The sequence below is a fragment of the Lemur catta genome, chromosome 12, assembly GCF_020740605.2.
Source record: "Lemur catta isolate mLemCat1 chromosome 12, mLemCat1.pri, whole genome shotgun sequence".
Lineage (NCBI taxonomy): Eukaryota > Metazoa > Chordata > Mammalia > Primates > Lemuridae > Lemur > Lemur catta.
The window spans coordinates 30,469,204-30,493,289 of NC_059139.1; the positions used below are offsets into that span (position 1 = coordinate 30,469,204).

Consider the following 24,086-nt stretch of genomic DNA (forward strand, 5'->3'; position numbering starts at 1 on the left):
AGTAAACCTCCAGCGGGCGGTGGTGGAAAGCAACCCTTTCGTGCTAAATTCGGAGCTGCCAGTTGGATACTATTGCAGTGAGGGAAAGGGTGTCGCTCTATGAAAAAAATAATAATAATCAACTAGATTTGATCAATTTTATTAACTAGACTGATGTAACTTGCTCCGGATTTCCAGAGAGCTCGGGCGGACCCGTGGGTGTTTTGCTAGATTCTGTGCAGACGTGGTAGATTGCAGTCCAACCGCCCAGGACTTGGGAGATCAAGCTGTTTCGCCTCTCCAGACTCCATCTGTCCCCGCGAGAATTCGATCCATTTACTGAAGGCTTTGCCAAATGTAGGGTTCGGCACGTCCTTGGGCCAGAACCACTTAAGTCAGCACATTGCACTCACGGGCTCCAACCTGGGCTCCTCGCAGAACTCTTAAAAATCCTGTGTTCCTGGTCATTTAGGAGTTCAAAGGCGGGTGAGGGAGGGAAAAAAAAGGTATCACTTGACACTGTCAGCCGCTTTTGAGAAATCATAGTAAATACTTCCAGAAGCACAATTTTAAAGGAAGGGTGCAAATTTCTGTCCTCGCTTGGCCGAACTCCTCCCTGCCATCAGCTCCCTGCCTGGCATGCTCAGGACGGACATGAGGTTTGTGGCTTCACCGCTACCGGGAGCGTGGAATTCTATCCTGGCTGAGAACCGAGCAACAGACCGCACAAGAACCGTGCCTTCGGAGCTGCTGTCTGCCAAGAAAGAATACTAGGTACGCTTGTGACCGAAACTACTATCTGAACTCAGAAATGCAGGCTTGGAAGCTCTGTGTGCAGAAAAAAATTCTTGCTAATGCACCCAGATTGTTTTAACTGGTTAATAAAATAATCTCCACAATCAACAAAACCACAATCCCAGCAGAAGGCCTAGGCAACAAAATGAAAATCATAACTAAATGTTTGTTGATGTTGTTAATAACTGCTTTTATTATCATTGCTTAGTATTTTTTAAGTAAAAAAAAGAAAAAAGAAAAGACAATCATTTCATACCCAATGGTACATGGAGAGAAATCTCTTTTTTCTCTGAAATTAGAGCACAGATTGTCTTGACTCATCCTCAATAAGCCACCGACAACTGGAAGAGAGGCAAAGTGGCTCTAAACACCCACACCCTGTTCCCAATGGAATATAAATGGTTAATCGTGACTCCCTTTAAAGGCATATAATTTTATCTGACCCTTGTACATGAATAAAAATACCAATGGTTTATATACAGCCTTATTCTACATGATTAGAAACTACACAGAAAAGGTAAAAAATAAGAAAAGGAAGTGGGATACATACACACATATTCAATACCTATTTGAAAAGGTGAATAAAATATGTTCATGTTTTATTTTGACCCCCAAATTATGTTTGTAGATATCAGAAAACATAAATCCTGTTATATTTTTCCATCTAAATACTTTATTCTCTGAAACTAGCAGCTAATTATTATTCTACTACTTCTGACCTGATTTGGATGTAGGCTAAGCACACAGCATCACCTCCCTGGGATTAAATTCCCAAACACATTCACAGCTCAGGGAAAGCGGATCAAAGCCTCCCTTTCCTTCCCAATCTTGGTTAGATTGGAAAGAATAAAGCTTCCTAACAATGTACATGGTTTCCCAAAGAGCCAACTTAAAATTCACTTATATCTGCCAGAGTTTGTTGGGGAATAAATAAATTCTAAATGTGTAATTTTACTTTTCAATTGCAATTAAAACCTATTTAGATTTTTGAAATGTAGCTTGAGAACATGTTTGTTCACGAATCTGTATCTGGCATTAAGTTTGATGTGGAATGTTTAAATTTTAATTGAAGCAGAGAAAGCGAGCAACATCACACAAAAACACAGGCCCATCAGGAGGCTTTGGTGTAACAGCTGCAGTTTGGAAGGTGTGTACAAGTGCACATCAGCAGATGTCACAGACTCAGGAGGAACTTATTAAAACTTCAGCATCCTTTTTATATTCAAAAGGACTGTAATGTATACTGGGGTAGCCGGGAGGTGAGAAGACTATACTTATTAACTACACATACTCTTCTTTTTGTCAACCAGGGATTCACACTACTGCTGTTTTCAAGGATGTATTTTTGACCTCATAATATATAAAGGTCAAAATGAGTCCACTTTTGAGAGGAGAGGGTCTAATCCACCCTTTGAACACAAGAGGTCGCTCCTGTGATCAAGTACTCTGGAAAAATATTGCTAATTGCAGTTTTATGTATTTTAGAAAAAACATTAAAATTTTTAGACATATTTGATGCACTAAATCCACATATAGCAATCAGCTAAGGAAATGGGAATAATCCAGGATCACATCGGAACTTTAAGATGAAGAGAAAAAATGCTTGCCATTCTAACTTTGATTTAAATGCAAAATGTACTGTCCATAGACGCATACAATTCCAGAGCACATTCACCATGCAACAACATAATTGCTGGGTTCCCTCCAATTTCTCCCTTTGATGAGGGTATCTTCTCCATGGATGTTGCTTCTATCAGTTTAGGAACTTATTAAGAAAATACTTGTTTACCATAATGGTGCAGGCTGAAAAAAGGAAAACATGTTGTCTTCACCATTAAGGTGAAATTGCCCATTACTAAAGGTTTTCCCCCAGCCATATGCCATCTTTTCTATTTGGAATTGCTATCATCGGCAATAATTCTTTGTAATAGCTTATTGGTTTAGGGAGTTAAAACACCACACTGTGTGGGGGGTGGGGCTGGTTTGAAGGAGGATGGATAAGGAGGGTGCTTTGTGGATCTCAAATATGTCATCAGGCTTCTGGCAGCTTCTGATGTTTAATTCCATTTTATAAACGTGGCATGATGGGGTATGATTGGCTAAAATTCTTTTTATTTTCTGACATTATAGTGGTATCTTTTTTTTTTTTACTAGGGTCAACATGTTTATCTATACAGAAAACACACTCATATACTGCGAAGAGTTGCTTCGAGTGTTGCGATTATCAGCATCGGCTTTGCAAAAGCAGTTTGACAAAAGGCTCCATGCATATATAATACCAGAGATTAGAAACAGACCAAAAAAAAAAAAAACCCAACAAAACAAACACAACTGGTAAACTTATCAACCTAAGTCTACCCAACTTGTCGCTTTCACACACTCTGAAGTAATTTATAATAAAAATGGAAGGGAAGAGATCCAATTTGAAATCTACTTTGAAACAAAACCAAGCAAAACAAAACGGGTTCTTAGTAAAGCCCCAGCTAGGTCAGGAGGAAACTGATGCATCTCAGATTCTCTTTGCGCTCTAGAGAGGCACAGCCATTCAAACCGAGCCACTGAGGCCGGCCGAGGGCTCACAGCTCTTATCAAGGGTTTGATCTGGCGAAAGATACAAAGAAAGGAGTTTCCTAACACACCGGGCTTCTCACGGGCAACAAGACACCGAAATTAAGCCTTCTAAGGCTTGTGTTTGTAGGCCTTTTTAGAGATAAAACTGGCAGTCCCATTAGATAAGGAATAGCTAAAGAAGCTTTGGGGGAAATGTGAGGGTTCTTCGTGGCCTTCCTGGGACTTGAGGAGACTGCTAGAGATGACGGGAACGTGTAAGAAATGACGGAAAAAGGTTACCGAGAGAGGCAGCCAACATTATTCTCTCCAGGTAGTTTCCCAAGAGAAAATTATTAGGTATCAACACCCAGTGAAGTGAAATAAGCATATCACGCTTCTGTACTAGACCCCTCCCTATTCGCGCCCTTAGACGAACGCATTTTTAAAAAATATCTAGAGAGACATGGAAACTTGTCCTCATAATTATCAAAACACCACAGATAACGGTACATTTGCTTAAAAACAAAGGGCAGGAGACAAGCAGAGCGAGGAATTCGACAGGATATAAACGGCGTTCAAACTTTAGACTATTGGAAGATCATTTCGCTCTTTGGCTTCGGGTTAGTGAGCTTCAGTTCTAGAGTTAAACTGAAAAGCAGACCTCGCGGGTCGGAAAGAGACAGAGGCAGTCCGCGGAGTCAACTTCGTTTTACCTGTGCGTTCCAACCTGATTGTCCGCTAGGGCAAGCAGTGCACCTTTCCTCCCACCTCACGTTTTTGGATATCTGAGGTCGGGGGAGACGGGGTAATAGGGCAGCAGTCAGCGAATAATTCCTCTGGGTCTACTCATCCCATTCCCGGTTCTTCTTCCCCTAGCACGCCCTGCACAGCCAGTTCTGGAGGGAACTCACCCTCTCGGGCAGCCAAGCGGGCCAGGCCCTAGCTGTGCGCCACAGCGTGGGACCAAAGCGAGCTAAGCCGCCTGTTCCAAGTTCCACCTTTTCCTAGAGCCCGGGAGGGACCTCATCAACAGGAAGACCTACCCACCAGCCACTCGCCACCGGCAGAAAAGGGAGCCCCGCGCGCAACGCGGCCAGCCGGACTGCGGGGACCCCAGGAGCGCAAGGCGGAGGAGCAGCGCGACAGGAGGCCAGGGCGCAGGCGGCGCGGCTGGGAAGGAGCGAGGGAGGGACGGGGCAGGAGGAAGAGGAGGAGGAAGACGAGAGGGAGGCCAAAGCCAGAGCAGCCGGGCAGCCCAAGCATCGGGAAAAAACGGCCCGATCCCGGAGCAAGTTGCCTCGGGAGCCTAATCCTCTCCCGCGGGCTCGCCGAGCGGTCAGTGGCGCACGGCGGCGGCGAGGCTGAAATATGATAATCAGAACAGCTGCGCCGCGCGCCCCGTAGCCAATGGGCGCGGCGCTCGCCTGACGTCCCCGCGCGCTGCGTCAGACCAATGGCGATGGAGCTGAGTTGGAGCAGAGAAGTTTGAGTAAGAGATAAGGAAGAGAGGTGCCCGAGCCGTGCCGAGTCCGCCGCCGCCGCAGCGCCGCCGCTCAGCCAACTCCGCCGGCTTAACTTGGACTCCCAGATCCGCGAGGGCGCGGCGCAGCCGGGCAGCGGCTCTCTCAGCCTTGGCAACCCCAGAGGCCACAGTTTCCCACTTAGCCACAGCTCCAGCATCCTCTCTGGGGGCTGCTCACCAACTGTACAACCACCATTTCACTGTGGACATTACTCCCTCTTACAGATATGGGAGACATGGGAGATCCACCAAAAAGTAAGAGGCTATTTTACCTTGCGGGGCTCGGTGTACTGTTCTTGTGCGGGGGTCTCTCTCAGGCACGGGTGCCAAGGGCTCTTCGGAGTTGGAGTCACTGCCTGGAGAGAGAAAAGGTGGATTTTTCTTGTTGCCGCCTCGCCTGCATGCTTGCTGTCTGTTCTGATCTTCGGGAAACTGATCGTACCTTGTGTTTGAGTTCGCCTGTGTGCCCTCCAAAACCCTGGCTTTCTGGTGCTAAGCGGTGATTTCCTCCTCGGGAATCCTGAGCTCTCTCTCCGAGAAGGTTATTATGTTGCAAAGGTCTGCCTGCACATTCAATACCCGGAGATGTGAATTAGCATTAGACTTGCAAAAGAGTGACAACTGTATTGATGTCTGCTCTTGCTAACAATATCCAGTCCTATGTGCTATTTAAGAGCGTGCTTCATGGAAAATATAGACATCCCTGCGTTCACTTAACGCTTCTAGTCAAAACCTTTTCTTTGACTTGACTTATCCATAATCTTTCCCAATGATTACGGCAAAGAGAAAGGAGGGGGGAGAAATACAAAATGAGCGGGTTTGATTGCGTGCTAGGCGTACAAATGTAGAGTGTTCAAATCTGCATTTTACATATATTCCACCTCCTTTTAAAAACGAGTCAAGGTTTTGATGGCACACTTCAATTATCATCCCAAAGTGCAATACTCAAAAAAAAAAAAAAAAAAAAGAGAGAGAGAGAGAAAGAAAGAAAGAAAAGAGGGGGGGAAAAACCCTCCCAGAGTACGCCCTATAAGAGAACGACACTAAAAGTGTGTTTATCTCTGTAGGAAGTAAACGGTTAGTCAATCATGTATTTATTTTCATTTCAGAAAAACGTCTGATTTCCCTATGTGTTGGTTGCGGCAATCAAATTCACGATCAGTATATTCTAAGGGTTTCTCCGGATTTGGAATGGCATGCGGCATGTTTGAAATGTGCGGAGTGTAATCAGTATTTGGATGAGAGCTGTACGTGCTTTGTTAGGGATGGTAAAACCTACTGTAAAAGAGATTATATCAGGTATGCCATTTATACTTCTTCCCTAATTTCGTGAGATTTGCATCTCTTCCCACTCCTTACTTATTATTTGGTGGGGCTTTGTCTTTCTGTGAAGTTTGCCTTGGTGGAGTGCAGCGAGCAAAAGTTACCCGTAAGTGTGTTACAAAAATTCAGCTATGCTGTTCATGTCACTTTTTAGGGGTAAAAAAACAAACTTTGTACAGTGGTTTTCATAAACTGTGTGGTATTGAGGCTTATTTAACTATTCTTAGAATTTATGATGCTAAAATTATTTTCCTCTTTCACCCTACTCCTAAACAAACCAAAAAAAAAAAAAATTCAAGATGGATAAGTTTGGGTTTTTAAACTTTAAAAGGAGGTTAAGTTTCAATGTATAGTGCAGTGTTATATTTATTTGTTTATTTTAGTCCTTTTTTTATTTGTAACTTACAAATTCTTTGGCGGTATCAATGCAATAGGTGAAATAAAAGTTTGACCTAAACATGTTTAGAGATGCACTTTGAAAGAGCAACTAGAGATATTGGGTCTTTTACTTTTAGGGTGAGAGTTCCTTCCTGGAAAATTTCAAAACCAACCTAAATATTCCTTGCAGAAAGGCCAGAAATTTAATCTTTTTAAATATTAACCCTTTGGTGACATCTAACTGTCTTTTCTTTCTTATCTTATCTGAGCTGATGAATTAGACAGAGCAGATCAAATTGCTCATCATCTGCCTACGAACAATTGGTATATTTAGATAATTGAACAGCTTCCTTTCTCACATTAAAATCTGGTAACTGATAAAATGAGCGAATTACCCATAGTGACAAGACTAAAACCACATAGGAACTTTCTGAGTTTGGTTTTGTTGTTTTGGGGGTTTTATCTCCAGTTTACTCTGCATCAGGCTTTGCTAATCTCAAGTTTTCTCTGCCATGTGTACATACGTCAGAAACTTTGTTTTCTGCCTTGGGAAGCCAGTAGAATTTCTAAAGAAAATTTTACTAGTTTTAATAACAAACAGAAGAGACATCACCTTCAATAGTATGTTAAAAAATAACAAAATATTACTTCTTAAAAATTTTCTGTGGCTACTAACAAGTAATTAGTTATCTTTTGATTTCTGGAGCTTGAGATATAATCTTTTGATTATCTTAAGATTTCTGGAGCTTGAGAACTTTTATTGAAGTTTAGTTTGGATTTAATATGCAGTCACAATTTTCTCTGGTCACTTACTATCCAGCATTTTTTTCTTAAATCATGAATTGGAGGAGAGTATAATGTTGATAGATAAAATTGAACAGTAGGGGGGTTAATACTTTGGTGGGGGGAGCAGGAGGAAGTAAGGGAAGTGGGGTACAGGAAGGGGGAGGGATTTTCTAAATTGTTTGGTCACAGGCAAAGTCAAGTCTTCACCCTATGAAATGGAAGATCTCACATTGAGTAGGCGGAGGGAGGAAAACTTTTGAATCTACCTTCTAACCTCTGACAAATGAGCTGTTTTCATTGTTTACTTGATTGGTGTGTGAACTCAAGATTCTAGAGAGGGAGAGCCCACTTGGCACCTCTGGGAGTATCTCTGCTCCTATGGAGATAGTGTTTTGTTCAATTGCACACAGACCTGCATGTGCCTAATTCTGGATACACACATTTGTAGAAGGATCTAATCACTTTTACCTTCTTTCTGTTCTCTCTCAACTCCGTCTGTGTGTGTGTGTGTGTGTGTGTGTGTGTGTGTCCTGTCCTTTGAAATCCTGTAGTTGTAAAAGCAGAATAGAGTGACCATATAGATTTCCAAATCTTCCCTTAGGGGAGCAGGATGCCTCTGCCTTTATGTGGATCTTTTCAACTCTCTCATTCTGTTTGTAGGAATGGCCTAGTTTCTGTTCTTATTGAAATATGGAGAGGGGGACAGGGCATTGTAGCTTAGATGGAACCTATAAGGATTGTCTCTTCGGAAAGGCCAGCAGTGAGAAAGACCTTAGCAGTGGGTCTTTTCATTTTTCAGGCTGGTCATGGCTCTCAAACAAATTGAAATAGAGGTAGGTGCTTCTACAACTTGAAAAAGATTGAGGACACAGATGCAGATTTTCAAAATAATAAAAGGAAGAATGCTGAGGAAACTTTCTGTGAACATTGTTGCCTGAGGAAAATCTTTAGTTGGAGAAAGACTAAAATGTACTTGTGCAGAAGGGGGATCTGGAAACCCTCAGAGGTTTCATTTTGTTATTTTGCTTGTATATTTGTTCGTGTTTGCAAAACGAGTGGAGTGACAATCCCATTCCCCTACCTCTTTTTTTTTCTTGGAAGGAGGACTTTTTGTTACAGTTTCAGAGCTATTTCTAGCAGCTGAAATTGGGGCATATAGGGAGGCGAAAGTTTGCGGCCGGTGGCTATTGGAGTCCTTCTGGATTCCTTCCTGCTAAGATCTGCAAGGTCAACCCTGGGACTGGTCGCTAGAGCAGCGGCCCAGGTTTGGAATGCATCAATACTTTTTTTTTTTAATAGATTGGGTGTTCTGAATTAAGAGGAAAGGAAAAGGGAGTAAAAGAAAGGGAGAGGTGGAGGGTTGGAGAGGAAGGGAGGGAGAAAAAGATACAGAGAGGTTTCATTTCTATCCTCCGGTCCCCAGCTTTGTTTGGAAATGCTGATTTCTCAGGGAGTCGCCGCCGGCGATCTCGGGCCAGGAAAGTGCTCGCCTGAAGTGACCCCTCTTCCTGTGCTTCTCTCCCCGCTCCGGGCCCGGCCCCCGCGCAGGTTGTACGGGATCAAATGCGCCAAGTGCAGCATCGGCTTCAGCAAGAACGACTTCGTGATGCGTGCCCGCTCCAAGGTGTACCACATCGAGTGTTTCCGATGTGTGGCCTGCAGCCGCCAGCTCATCCCTGGGGACGAGTTCGCGCTGCGGGAGGACGGGCTTTTCTGCCGAGCAGACCACGACGTGGTGGAGAGGGCCAGCCTCGGCGCCGGCGACCCGCTCAGTCCGCTGCATCCGGCGCGGCCCCTGCAAATGGCAGGTACTCTTATGCCGGCTCGGGTAGGCAGGCGCCAGACTAAGCCAGCGACGCCCCTGCCGGTGCACCAGCGGCCACAACCACCATGGTAGCCACAGGACGGCTGTGGCAGCAGCCTGCAGTTAAATGAAGTGTTCTATGTGCAGTACGCTCTGTGCTATGCTCTTTTCCAGCAGGGTTCAATGCACTCACTGTCTCCCTTGACTTCCCGAGTCCACCTACACGTTTGTGTGTCCATACATGGGACACATGAATATACACCACTTGTGTACACATGTATACACACACTCGAACAGTACTTCCAGTTCACTTTGGCCCTAAACCACGAGTTTAAGCTCCCGGCCAGGTATTCTCCTTGCTGCTGCCTAATTAAAGGGGTGGAGTTCTGGGTCCCTGGAGCTCCTTCCTTTGACTCAGTGAAGGAAGCTGAGGTGGCCTTAAATCATTTATCCTCCCAAATCCTTTTTCCTTGCGAATTGCACCACACTCCAAAACATTTTTAAATTAATTTTTACTTTTTTGTGAGAGAAAGGGCCTGAAAGGATACAGTCTTAATAACTGCAGGCCATTGCACAGAGCTGTAATTTAAAACTGTCAACAAGCTAATCTGAAGTAATCGCCGTTTAAAGGGAGCCTGCCTCTTTAAACCATTCATTCTATGTGATTTGGTGAGAATTTCATCTTCAGGCCTGTCTTTGTAGCTCTAGATTGACCCCATAGGTGTTGACCTCACTCTAGGGGGTCGTGGAAGGTGCTGGTTTTGTACCATACAGATCAGAGGGTCTGCTCCCCAGGAAGGGGAGTGGAAACTGCAAGGCTGGCCAGGACCAAAGCTGTGGGTAAGAAGGCAGGCAGTGTTTCCAAACCTGCCTTCCTGTCATGAGTAGATCTACCCCCCCTGCAGTTTTAAAGTATCAATTCACACTAAACACTGGAGGTGAGGAAACTACAGCTTTCCCCACCCCTCTGCCTTCTGTTCTGGGGGATTTGTGACTAGCTTGCACAGGGGCGAAGCCAGGGGTGGCAACTCTGGTTAAGTGCAGTCTGCGCCCTGCTTGTGGGGAAACAGAGAAAACCAAAATATTGTGAGGGAGGCGGGGGACATTTCCCAGCCCTTATGTATCTAGAGCCTAGGCAGCTCAACAGAGTTTCAGTTTTCCTTTGCTTAGGGTCAGCCCTTCTCAGGAACACCCATGTAGATTTAGCACTAAGAAGGACCGGGGAGTGGAGAAATGACAGAAATAGAATTTCTTTAGCACCTTGACACGATTATCCTCTCCCACCGAAGTTCAAGGCTTTCTGGCAGAATTCTTCTCGGCCTTACCCTTGCAGAGGTCCCGGTTTGTGTGGTGTCCCTGGCTGTCACACGGTGTTCTGCGTTTCCTGGTAGTCTCTGTGGCCTTTGCCCAAGAGGAAACTCCAAGCCCGGAGGTGGGGGCTACTCAGTGTAACCTGGGCCCAGTCTGGGTACGGGGAAAGGCGAGAAAAGAGGAAAAACAATGCTGAAAAATGTGGCCGCTGCTGCGAATAGGGAGGCAGACCCTGAGACGTGTTCCTCTTGGCTAACGCTCTGTTGACTTGAGCAGGGGCGGGGGCTGCGTTCCGGGCCGGGATTACTCAGTATTGACCTCTGCAGATTAGAGAGCGAGATTTTATTTTTCCTTTCGCCCTCTTCACCCCCACCTCTGCCGCCCCTGCTTTGTGTGTGGAGGCTGCAGAGCGTTGGCCGTTGTCGGGAGCGGTGTGGGCGGGCAAGCAGCCCGGCCCGCGCTCACGGCGCCCCTTGCCCCGCAGCCGAGCCCATCTCCGCCCGGCAGCCGGCCCTGCGGCCCCACGTCCACAAGCAGCCCGAGAAGACGACGCGCGTGCGAACTGTGCTGAACGAGAAGCAGCTGCACACCTTGCGGACCTGCTACGCCGCCAACCCCCGGCCCGACGCGCTCATGAAGGAGCAACTGGTGGAGATGACCGGCCTCAGCCCTCGCGTGATCCGAGTCTGGTTTCAGAACAAGCGGTGCAAGGACAAGAAGCGGAGCATCATGATGAAGCAGCTCCAGCAGCAGCAGCCCAATGACAAAACTGTGAGTGGCCCCGGGGCCGGGCAGGGGACTCGAGGGCGAAGGAGAAGGCGTGCGAGGTGCGTTCCTGGTGCCCTGTCTGGCCGGCGCGCGGTTTTCGATCCTGCTCGCCAGCAGGAGCCGGGACGCGGCAGCCCTTCACCCCCACCCCTGCCCCCACCCTCACCCCTGCCCCCGGAAAGAGGCAACCTGGCGCGGGGCGCCAGCCAGGGGTGGAACAGGTTAGAGAGGCTCCTAGAGCAGAGGGAGCGACCGCCGGGTCCCCGGGCTCCGTGGGTGGGCTCGAGCCCTTCAACCTAGCCAACACGCCCAACCGGAAGGACGTGTCGCCCCCTTTTCCGAGGGCTGGCCCGGGTGTTGCCAATGTTCAGGTAGTTAGTTCCTCTCATACTGAAGAGGAGGGAGGGACAACAGTTTGGGTTCCTATCTAGATCCAGGGGTTTGGTGGTGGGCAGGTCCCCTTGCAGACTCCTGGGCTCACCTCCCCACTGGGTGAGTCCTGCCGCTGCGCCTTCAGGGCGGCGAGATCCCCCAAGGTGACCTGCAAGCACAAGGCACCCGCACCTCCACGTCAAGCCCAAGCCTCCACCGAGGCGTCAGGCCTCTCTCACTATTATCACAGGCCCATGGCACCCGCCCTGCAGGCCTCCTGGTTAACTTAAGCTAAAGCGGTTTTTTTTTTCTTTTTACTGCTTCGGCCCTATTTTTAAATGCCATAAAACCTGCTGTCATTAAACTTGGCAGGCTGGCCAAGACTGGGCCAGGGCACTTTCTAAGTTGGTTAGTGCATAATAGCACAATAGCAGCCAGACCCAAACGCTTGGGGGTCGGGGCTGGCTCTTGGAGAACTATTTTAAAAAAATCTGTAACTGAAACTGCTGAGAAAACCACCATGTCTAGAGGCTGAAGGGAGGCCCAGCCTGCCTCTGCTTTCGACTTCTGGGAGGCTATGGCCTGAGAAGGCAGATGGGAAGAATGGGGATGAACTGTGAAAGTAAAAGAGAAGAAGAAAGTCCTAGTAGAATTTGGTTTAATAAGGTCCAAGCACACCTAATAGTCCAGCCTGCAGAAGCAGAAAATCAAAACACAGCAAAACAAAACTGAACTCTAGCTAATATCCAAGGGTACAGCAGATTAACTGAGTCAATAAAGGCCACTATATAGATAAGATAATACCTACCAGGGTATATTTGTTTAGCCTGTGCAGACAATGAAGGGAGGGAGTTTGCTCATTAACATGTTGGGTTTGGGGGGGCTATTCACAGAATATCCAAGGGATGACAGGAACTCCCATGGTGGCTGCCAGTCCAGAGAGACACGACGGTGGCTTACAGGCTAACCCAGTTGAGGTACAAAGTTACCAGCCACCTTGGAAAGTACTGAGCGACTTCGCCTTGCAAAGTGACATAGATCAGCCTGCTTTTCAGCAACTGGTAAGTGTCAGCTCCCAGACAGAGGAGGCTGAATTGCCAACAGAAAGGGGATTCTGGAATAACTGTCACACACTGAAAGATTCAGGGGGAAGGGTTGGAGAGAAACCAAGCTGAAGAGAAGAGAAGAGAAGCAAATGCAAGGAAAGCAAACCTCTTACAGGCCTTTTTAAAAATGAGAATGCATAATTTGACCATATAGATTGAATTTTCTATCAATCAGGCCTGCTTTGAAGGATCAATTTCAAGGTGCTTGACTAACTAGTGGGAAAGTGTACAGGGTCGCAAAATCTTACAGCTTGGACTTTGAGAGTTGGCAGGGACTTCAAAGATCACGTTGGCATTGCAATCAGCAATTAGTAAGTTTACTCCATCCTGAGCATCTAAAAAGTGGGATAGTTAAGGACTCACATCGAGGTGATTGTAATACATAATCAATCATTGTTATCAATAAATAGCAATACCTATCTGGGTGTAGTTTTCAAATATATCAATACAGAGATTATTCAAATAGATTATTGATACTTTTTGGCAATATATCCCTTTCTGGGACTATTGTAAGAGTTCAAATGGCGTATAGTCACATACTGTGCAGCATGTATAGCAAAAAGAACACAAACTCTACCAATCAGAGTTACAGTGTTTATTTAATCTGTGAAAATCTGGTTTAGCATTAACATATTACACATACAGAGAAGAGAAAATTAATTCACCATTTGCCTACAAAAAGCTTAAGGACTCATGATAAATAAAACTATTAAATATATGTCCTTTGTAATATGGTATATGTACAAATAGGATTTTTTTTCCTTAAAGAGTAATTAGCTCTTTAGAATCCTGTTTTATAAAACAAGAAGATCTATCCTAAAAGCTTTTTCCTTCCTTTGGAAATAAGGCTTTAGTTGAGATTAGCTTTTTACCCTCACGTTTACCTGGAGGGCATTTGCTTTCTCAGTGTCAATAGTTAGGTAATTGGCCAGAGGCAAGTGGTTTAAAGGGCTTGGCCCCAGGCTTGTGTCTATAGTGGTAAGTGGGCCAGTCTAGAGGATAGGCAAATTCAAGAAATTCCTTGACCTCACAGTGGGAAAGTTCAATAGGGTAGAAAGGAAGGTAGACAGGGGAACTAGGAAAAAGAACATATTTTAAAATCATTAATCTAATGAACTATTTGAGCAAAACCTGAATCATAGAAGAAAGGTAAAGGGAGCGTTCAGGGTAGCCAACTATTTGCGTATTCTGAAATTTTAGTGTCAGATGAGAGCAGTGGAGAGGAAGCTGAGGCATGGGTGGGCATGGCTGGAGAAGGTTTACAACAGCAGTGCAATGCTTTTAGGGTTAAAAGAAGGAGCTAGATATTTATAATGTGATGATGTTGTTTTAGTAGTTGGGGTCTCATCTCAGAAGGAAAAGCCTGATTGGATGCCGGTGGAGGGGGCAAGAGGCAGCAGGACCAACACGGAGGAAAGTCCAGGCTGTAAGCTCTGAGGAGTTAATTATTGTTCTGTGGAGCCTCCTCTCAGTCTCATCACAGAGTCTGATCGTGTGTTATGGATTTTCCAACTCCAAGAAGAGAGGTTTTGATGCCTAGAGACTAAGAACTCGCCTACTCCCGGGGCAACATGTAGCCAGCAGGCTAATTTTATTTTCAGCATGCATGGTAGAGTTCTGATGCCATTTTACAGTGGGAAACACATTTGTTCTTAAATAATTTAAGGCAACATAATGTTGGGAATTCAGTTTGAGTTAAAACAGAGATCTTTTGGAAGATGGGAAATTGAGAGGATTTCTTCTCAAGTTACTCTCCTCACAGGCTTTCTTTAAGCCTGTTAAAATTCATTTATATATGTGGATATCTTTACATAGCCATCTACACAATCATTTGTACATACATACACAATATGATGACTTTAAAGTCTTTTTATGAATATGATTACAGCCTCCTTTATTCATTTCTCAATCTTCTGTGCAGGTCAATTTTTCAGAAGGAGGACCAGGCTCTAATTCTACTGGCAGTGAAGTAGCATCGATGTCCTCTCAACTCCCAGATACACCTAACAGCATGGTAGCCAGTCCTATTGAGGCATGAGGAACATTCATTCTGTATTTTTTTTCCCTGTTGGAGAAAGTGGGAACTTATAATGTTGAACTTCGAAACAAAAGTATTTAACGACCCAGTCAATGAAAACTGAATCAAGAAATGAATGCTCCATGAAATGCACGAAGTCTGTTTTAATGACAAGGTGATATGGTAGCAACACTGTGAAGACAATCATGGGATTTTACTAGAATTAAAACAAACAACAAACAAAAACCCAAAACCCAATATATGCTATTCAATGACCTTAGAAGTACTGAAAAAAAAAGAAAAAGACGTTTTTAAAACGTAGAGGATTTATATTCAAGGATCTCAAAAAAAGCATTTTCATTTCACTGCACATCTAGAGAAAAGCAGAAATAGGAATTTTTCTAGTCCATCCTAATCTGAATGGTGCTGTTTCTATATTGGTCATTGCCTTGCCAAACAGGAGCTCCAGCAAAAGAGCAGGAAGAGAGACTGGCCTCCTTGGCTGAAAGAGTCCTTTCAGGAAGGTGGAGCTGCATTGGTTTGCGATGTTTTTAGTTGACTTTAACAAGGGGTTAATTGAAATCCTGGGTCTCTTAGCATGTCCTGTAGCTGGTTTCTTTTTTACTTTTGCCCCTCCCCCCTCTTTTTTTTGAGATCCATCCTCTATCAAGAAGTCTGAAGCGACTTTAAAGGTTTTTGAATTCAGATTTAAAAACCAACTTATAAAGCATTGCAACAAGGTTACCTCTATTTTGCCACAAGCGTCTCGGGATTGTGTTTGACTGTGTCTGTCCAAGAACTTTCCCCCCAAAGATGTGTATAGTTATTGGTTAAAATGACTGTTTTCTCTCTCTCTGGAAATAAAAAGGAAAAAAAGGAATTTTTTTTGTTTGCTCTTGCATTGCAAAAATTATAAAGTAATTTATTATTTATTGTCGGAAGACTTGCCACTTTTCTTGTCATTTGACATTATTTTTTGTTTGCTGAAGTAAAAAGACAAAGGTTGTACCGTGGTCTTTGAATTATATGTCTAATTCTATGTGTTTGTCTTTTTTCTTAAATATTATGTGAAATCAAAGCGCCATATGTAGAATTATATCTGCAGGACTATTTCACTAATAAACGTTTGGCATAGATAAATAAATAAACACAATGATCCAGGGTCCCTCTTTTATATGTTTACAAGCAAGCTGTTAAAAATGTCTGAAATTAAGGATTGCATGTGAATTGGGGTAAACTGACATACAGTAGGTGTGATATTGTATTGCAAGTAGTTAAGGTCAAGTTTGCAAGTTTGGATTTGAATAGTTGGATCAAAGTTGGTTGGAACCCCTTAGCTCTCAGCTGTGATAATGTTACTACTGGTTTTGTGAAAATGAGATGCTATTCTCTGTCTTTTCCCTTTCCTTTCTCCAGCCTCTTTCTTGCCCTGCCCCACTCATCCACCCACCCCAAACAGGAAGAGGGTCCTGCTTGAAATGGTCTTTGATTCGGAGTCACTATTTTATTTTCTTAGAACAAGTGCTTTATACCAAAGTCTACTGCTAGGGATTGTTGAAATGACCCGTATTTCAATTATAAGCTCTTGCTCAAAGAGAGGCTTTCTGCCTAGCCAGTGAGGTATGACCATTATTTACCAGTGGCGGCTGTCAGCCCATTGAGAAATGCTGTTTTATTTGCGCAGAAGGAACAGGCCTGGAGAGGAGAGAGTTTTCTCAACAATTCCCAGACTAGTCAGCGTATGCATTTTCTTGCCTCTTTTCCTCTTCCCTGCCTCCCCATCACCCCTTCTTCCTCAAGTCCAACCAGGGCAAGGATGACTGGCTAGGGGCAGAAACACGGCATATGTTCTGTTGAGGAACCGCCTTTATACGGGGTGGGGGACCGGTCGTGTGTTCTGCTGGCCCCCATCGGCGATCAGAGTTGCGTGGGCGTGCTCTCTCGGACGAACTCCCCACCCCCTTGGCATTTAGCAATAGTTCAATTGCGAGAGCCAGAACCCAGGGATAAATAAATGGCACTGCCGGAAATCGGACTTCTCCGTGCCTCTTAGTTTGCTGGCGTAGAGTTAGGATTTGGGGCTCCACCCTGTTTCCTCTCCTCCCTCCTCCGTCCCCACCCCAGGATGATACTTTGACTCTCTGGAAACTGGATTCATTTGTAAGCGCGAGTGTAATGCCGTTTTCAATATCTGACAACTCTTAATAAATACGAAAACTAATGTACCCTAATCGTGTGTCGTGTGGCGAGTTACCCGTTCGGGCCCCTGACAGGGAGCAGGGCGGAGGCCAGGCTGGCGACCGGGCGAGACTCGCGGCCCCCTGGCTCTCAAGTCGCTTTCACCCTCTCCAAACCTGCCGCAAGTCGGGAAGCGAGCCTCAATTAGGCTTTTGTTTGGTATCGTTCTACATAACGGGTTAATTACAGGCTCCAACGTGGGGGCAGAGAGAAAACAAACTTTGCATTGAAAATGTTACAGTGCATTAGACATGCCCGTTGATTACTTTGATTGTTGTGTCTAATTCTTGACAGAGGGGTAATAATTTGGCCGGCGGTAATAATGGCTTATAGTCCTCTGTTGAGAAAAACAAGAGTTATGTCTTATCTCACACGGATCTTCTCCGGGGAAAGGCTCCCCCCACCCCTTCTTTTCTCTCTCTCTTCTAATCCCCTGCCAACGGACTTGACTCTTTTAGCGTCCCGTTCACTGTTTCTATTGGTCTGCCTTTTCAGGTTTCCTTTTTCCTCACCACCATAGCCCGAATGGGTAACTAATAAGCATGTGCAAGGATGGCAGGTCCAACGTGCATATTGAGGTCGTGCCTGCAAAGTTACTCATCACCCAAGCCCTAGGTGGAAACCATTGAACCCCCTTCCCCAGCTTCTGGTGGACCCTTTGGAGACCATTAGGACCTACAGATGGAAAAAACTTTATTTAGGATTTGAATGCAATGGAGGGACTTAAGTGAGGCACACATCTTTGTGATGCCTTTTCCTCTTGGCATTGATTTCTAAGATTAAGGGTATGTATATGTTTGGGTAAGGTGGGAAGGGGATGTTTTACATATATAGATGTGAGTCTATTCTGAGGTCCACAGCCTGAATTTAAGCACAGTAATTTAGGGAAGGGAATGATGAATGATTTGGTTTCACTTGCTAGATTCAAGATATTTGTTGCCTGATGGCTGAGAATGGATTGATGGGTCAATAACATTCTAGTTCTTGTATTATTAATATGAAAGGTGTGTCTTCCCTTTCTAGACTCCTCTGCATGTGCTCTAAAATGTGTAGCTGAAATGTCTTCTTGTTTACAAATCATCTCTTGCACATCCTCTCCTTTTTTCTGCACACCTCTGGAAACCAAGTTTTGAGCTCTGCTCTTCTAATGAAATTCCTCCTGTTTGTTATTATCTTTGATCATCCCTCCCTTATTACTCTGAATTCTTCCTTCTGGACATTATGACTCATTTCCTCCAGCTTCTGCAAGCTAAAATTTAATGCAACTAAAAACATCTAGGACACTCCCCTTAAATCAGGGAATTCATATTACTATCTACAGTCTTAAAAACAAGGGTTTTCCCCCCCTTATAGTTTCAGAGCAATATCTTCTTTTCTATCTATTGTCCCTCTTTTCCCCTTTCATCCAAAGAACCTGGTTTTTCTTACCACCAAAAAAGTCCTTTTTAAGTTAGAATTATATTTGAGAACCTCTTCTCATTGAAATACTGTTTTTGGTTATTTGTGATTCGTGGGGGTGTGTGTGCTCACTTGCCCATTAACAACGTTTTTGGAGTTTGAGATTAAAGATGACTTTGGGATGTTCTGCTGCTATTGACCCTGAGCAACTTGTTAAACTCATCCTGTTGACTTCTTTTCTGGTCTAACTTATCCTTTAACTGCTAGCCAAAAAGACAATGTGCTTTCAAGTTACCTTAGAAGTAATTTGTATTTCCCTAGCACCTTGAATTTTAAGCCACATGATCGATCTCAGTGAAATATAACTGTTGTAAATCCCATGTGGATTTACTTAACCTTTTCCTTTTTCTTAAAAAAGAAGTTAAAAAGATTAAAATCTCAGACCAAACCCCCAGAAGAGCTAAATTTGGATGGCACTTTGAATTTTTAATCTCATCCCTAATACAAGTAAAATAAGCGGAAAGTACTTACTTTCTTATTTGTAAAGTTCAATTTAGTCAACTTTTGTAAAGGAGATTTATAATCCAAATTATGCTTGGCTTCTATTCATTAAGCACTATTTATTTCCTCTAGGCTAATCAACAATTAGAGATTACGTCACAACAAGGCAAGTCAAGTTTTCTTTGGGGGCACTGGAAGAAAAAGGGAAGGGATTATTTTTGTGGCTTTACTTAAACAGTGTTACTTTAAAAAAGAAAATGGCCCCAACTCTTGACTGCTTGTTAACTATTTAAAATAAAAAGTAACTTGTACAGTGGGAGTGGGTGTTTTTAAACTAAAATGCAAGTAGTTAATTCAGGGCTCTGGCAGCCAATTCTGTTTACTGATCTTTTCTGATTGTTGTTTTCTTGATAACCGAGCAAGCCACTGAATGGCTGTTTGAGCCCAGGCGCCACAAACATAAACTTCACAGCTTACAATGTCCCAAGCCGTGATGGAGGATCTCTCCACGCCTCCCGGAGACTTCTGAAGTGTAGACAGAGAAGTTGGTTCACAGGGAGCAAAGGAGGGGGAGGGGCGGCAGGGAAGGCTGCTGAGTGTTTGCTGTGAGCATTGTTACTATCTCATCCTTTAATTTTTATGGTGCTTAAGCTGTTGGTTCCGAGAAGCCAGTTTCTGTGCCTTGAGGAGGCCAGTCTCATCCCGGAATTGCACTTAGGACTCTTTGATTCTGTTTTTTAAAAATGTATTTTGCAAATCTTTCTGCTTAATTAGTCCTCTGCAAAAGCACTCAGGATTGATAAACGAAGCGTTCTAAAAAGACAATAATATTTTAGGGAACACCTAGGTTTGGAGGAAATATATGGGGTAAGATTGCTTTTCGCCAGGTGGGGAGGAAAGGCACATTGACCAGCCCTTTATGAGAGCCATATGGAACAGTCGGCTTAGCCCCAGAGCTGCTTATAACTTGCCTGGGATCCTCTTTCATTCATCAAAAGTTCGTGTTCCTTTCGGAGCGATGTTATTTGTGGATGTGACTGAGGTAGCTACTTATTTTGGGGGTCGTCCTAGTGGTTCTCCCGCCGGGTGCGTTTCCCATGTCCGGCGAGCAGGGCAGCGCCTTTCTGCACTAGGGCTGGGGTGGTGGTGCCGGGAATGGGGGACCCGGACACTGGTCTAACCAGCCCCGCCACTCCCGCGGGCAAGTCAGCCCTTGATCCCTTAAAGAAGGGACAATTGTCGTGGTCCGGGAGAGGAAAAAAGGATGTTTCTGGGCCCTTCTCTTTCAGGAGTTGATCAGGTTGGCAGATCTGGAGGGCTAATCCAAACAAGGCGCTTGACTTGTGAGGTCGCGAGTCTAGACAGAGCTGGTGGCTCGGCGGCTCCTTATCTTTCCCTGGGATCAGCCGAAGAGGCGCTCCCCGGCCCACTGAGCTGGGCTCGCTCGGGCCCGGAGCCACCGCCCGGCGCAGACGGCACAACAAACACAGCACCTGAGACTTTACAGCTCGCTTTATTGTTTAATGGAGAATGCTGCGAAACATTCATTTGTCTTCTGGGCCTCGCGACCCGGCCGCTTTGCGGCCACAGACGCTGGCTGGGGCTGTGCACCAGCGCCCGGCCATGCCGGTCCCCACGCTGGGCAGCGCCGGGCGGGCAGCGCCGCCACCGCGCCCGTGAGCGCGCACTGCTCCTCTGTCCCTGCCCCCTTGGGCCCCTGCAGAGGGCCTCGGGGAACCCAACCGCTGCCCTTTGCTTGCTTCTGAGACCCGGAGGCGGGGGGATGGAGAGACAGTAGGAAAAAGCTCAGGCGAGATGTTTTGAACTAATCCAGTATCTCCTCTTGCTGCCTGGAAATGACAGTTCTGCGCTAAAGCCATTTATGGTCTGCGGGGTCAGTAGGCTCTGACTCAAGGGCGATCAATAAAAACATTTAGTTCAGTAATAAGCTGCGTTTCCTTCCCCGAATGTACCGAGGAAGATGCGTCACCATCTTGTACAGGGTGTCCCTGCGCGAACAAGCGCCAGAGTATAAACAAGTGGCGTGACTTTTCCAGTGTTTTTTACCACTTCACTGGGCAAACCATGGGAGCCTTGATCTTCCCTCCTTGGCTTCCACCAGAGTCTGGCACCGCCATCCACTTGGGAGCAAGGGAACCATTGGGACAGATCTTGCAATGGCCTTTTTGGAGTGACAAATAGCCAAACATGGGGATTTATAATCAAGGATTTTATGGCTCGAATTTCAAATTAATTGAGTGAGATTAAGTTAATTATAATTTTGGTGCTTCCCTATGGGATTTTCTTTTTCTTGTTTCAAAAAAAGGGGATAAGGGGGGTGGAGGTTTCTAATTACATCCTCTTACTCACTATTCTAGATTGCAAACATTGTGTGTGTGTGTGTGTGTGTGTGTGTGTGTGTGTGTGTGTGTGTGTTATTGGCGTGGAATGGATAATACTGCCTCTGTTTGAAAACTAACCATAAATGTAGGTGAGAGTAATTTGGTTATGTGTTTAACATGGTGTTAATACAAACACCACCATCTCCCACCTTTGGTGACAGTGAAAATCCACACCTCAGGCTTTTCCCTGCCTGTTCTCTGCTCACAACCGTCACCCTGGAGGGGGGAAAAAAAGGCAAAACAAGGCAAAATCCAAATTTTATGAAATCAAAGGATTTCTGTAGATTTTTAAAAATTTTTCTTTCTCCAGAAAATAATCCTTAACGGTAACTTAACCACTGAGTTTTCTTTTTCTCATGGGTAAAGGTTGCTGTTTATTTTGACTTGTCACAAATACAATGTGTTGTTTGAAACTTGTGAAAGTTAGCAGGTATGTAGAGATAATACTAGACAGGCCACTGAATATGATAAAGTAAAACATGGTGGGAATGAACTTCTGAGGGCTATGAAAGACTTTACTTTTTCCTAATAGCTTTCTAATGAACATTTCTTCAAAATGTTTTATCTATTTTCTCAGAGTTCTGTAATATAAAACAGCAAACTTGTTGTTTAATGCACAGTAAAGAGATGATTTGCAAATGTTACTTGTACAGGTTCTATTCTGCAGTTATTTTGATCATTTAAATTACTTATATTCTCAATTAGTTTTAAATAAGTTTTCTTTTCCCTCATTAAAAAAAATTGTCCACACCTAGGTAAAATATGTTTTGTCTTAAAATTTTCGATAGTTTTTCATTGGTACTACTATTATTTTGTCATTTTCTTATAAACAGAGGGTTAATTTTAAAAATAGATTAAGCAAAAGAAAATCTATACCTGATTTTTGGGAGGATTAGGAGAAAATAGAAAAGTGAGTCAGATTTGTAAAAAGAACATATATACTTTGAAACAGTGTATGTTAACTATTAAAGGGAAAAAATACTTATGAGTTCAAGTAGCAAAAATCTCATTTTAAACTCTGAAGATATAACTGATGGTTCTTTAACATTTTATTTCAGTAGTCCAAGAGTTTTTATTATGAGAGATCAGTTCCCAAAAAGAAATACTGAAATAAAAATAGCCTGACACCCAAAATAATATGTAGGATTTAATTCATAAAACAAAATGAGAGACTTTATTTAAAAATACAGTATCTTACTTCCACTAACATTGGAGGGCTGATATCTAAAAAGGTTAGATGTGGAAAATAGAGATTAGCAATTTCTAGAGAATGAAGCTTTAGTAAATTCTGAAGTCATTCATTTGCTTTCCTTGGTAATATATAGAAATATTTTGGCAATTGCTATTTAGAATTCGGTTTTTGTATCAAAGTATATTTCATATTTTAAGACTTTACAACTTCAAAGACACTAGTCACTCTTATATTTTATACATGGGCCAATTTCTACTTATTTACCAGAAGTTGAACACTTGGATATAGGATGGTATATTGCCAATAAAAACTCACTTTTCAGTTCTGTTATCCCATGAGGATGGACTCATAAGTCTCATTAATGTTAATGGAAAATGTCCTTGTCTGTTATGTGCAAAAAAGGGCTGGGAGATATTTCAACTAGCAATGTCTTTATAGTGAGTATGCTAGGGCTAAAACAACCTAAGAAATAATTTTGATCACATCTGGGCCCTGAGAATATGTTAGTCTGACAAATGAAAATAAGCACATGAAATGGTTGGATTAGAATTGATTTTAAAAACAAATGCATTATACAAAGACCAAAAAATAAAAAAACCTGAAAATATTTCCCCTCATTTTAGAATTTTAGGAGTAATCCTTAGTTACCAATATTTCAGAAATATTACTGCCAGGCAGATGGTATAACTTTTCTACCACTGAGATCTAGAACCAAAGCTGGTATATACTGCTTACTTACCATATGGGAAGTTATTTCTATTGAATTATTTACTGGAATTTGAGTGATGCTTTGTTTGTATGTTTTCATTTTGTAGTGGTGATAAACTATATGAAATCAGTCTTGTGGATAAATGTGTGCATTTGTAATGTGATTGTGGCAGCCTTTGGCTGTGGCATAGAGTTTTCTCTAGGGCAAAGTTAAGTGGCTGGTTTTTGACTAGAATCTGTAACATTACAGAATTGAGTGATGGTCCAAGAGTAGAAATGATGCATGTTGTTCATCTTCACTGTTGCTTTGGTTATTTGAGTTAAAATCTTCCAAAATCACTATATAGACAATGAATATTTTAAGTCTTTGTTGCAGGGACTATGAAGAAAGGAGTCAATGTCCTAGAGCAAGAGGGGCATCGTGGTTGTTTCTGCAATGACATACACTTTCTATCTGTAAAGCACTTTACAAGCCATCAGTTATGCATGAGAGCCGCTAAAGCCTGTGTTCCTAATGACCTCTGTACCTGTTTCTCAGCACAATGCTCAGTTCCCTTGTCTTTCCATCATATGTGTAATAGCAACACATCAAAGAAGCGATACTTCAGTGAAGTCCTGGTGACTTCAGTGAAGACTGTGTTAGATCAGAGAATGGGAATTATTTTATGGACATTTTCAGTGATGTCCATTTTTACTTCTAGGAAGGCAGAAGCTGAAGTGTATAGGGAGGGGTGTCATAAACTGTGGCAAAGCTATAATTATCTCTTAAAGCAGTGGCTCTCAAACTTTTTGATTTCAAAACTGCTTTACACTTTTAGAAATTATTGAGGACTTCAAAAAGCTTCAGTTTATAGGCATTGTATCTGAATATTTACTGTATGATAAATTTAAAAGGAGAATTTAAAAATATTAATTAATTCCTTTAAAATAACACAC

General features: G+C 43.6%; 1 protein-coding gene and 1 long non-coding RNA gene across 2 annotated transcripts; one reads left to right on the forward strand and one right to left on the reverse strand.

The window, feature by feature from the left end:
* Positions 1-206: 206 nt before the first annotated feature.
* On the reverse strand, positions 207-4,658 carry LOC123648662. The gene is made up of 3 exons (XR_006738696.1): positions 4,236-4,658; positions 4,038-4,109; positions 207-439 (listed from the first exon to the last, which is right to left on the reverse strand). It is a non-coding gene; the product is annotated as an uncharacterized LOC123648662 (long non-coding RNA).
* On the forward strand, positions 4,192-15,859 carry ISL1 (ISL LIM homeobox 1). Its single transcript, XM_045566603.1, has 6 exons — positions 4,192-5,101; positions 5,956-6,145; positions 8,882-9,141; positions 10,933-11,219; positions 12,482-12,649; positions 14,616-15,859. Exons 1-6 carry the CDS (start codon positions 5,074-5,076, stop codon positions 14,730-14,732), a joined length of 1,050 nt encoding a protein of 349 aa, XP_045422559.1. The 5' UTR covers positions 4,192-5,073; the 3' UTR covers positions 14,733-15,859.
* The last annotated feature ends 8,227 nt before the right edge of the window (positions 15,860-24,086 follow it).

Bases quoted from the DNA above. Each gene is read 5' to 3' on its own strand.
- ISL1 (XM_045566603.1), top strand. From the start codon at position 5,074: ATGGGAGACATGGGAGATCCACCAAAAA. The intron at 6,146-8,881 runs GTATGCCATTTA...GCCCCCGCGCAG, and splicing joins TGTAAAAGAGATTATATCAG to GTTGTACGGGATCAAATGCG. The intron at 11,220-12,481 runs GTGAGTGGCCCC...GGCTATTCACAG, and splicing joins AGCAGCCCAATGACAAAACT to AATATCCAAGGGATGACAGG.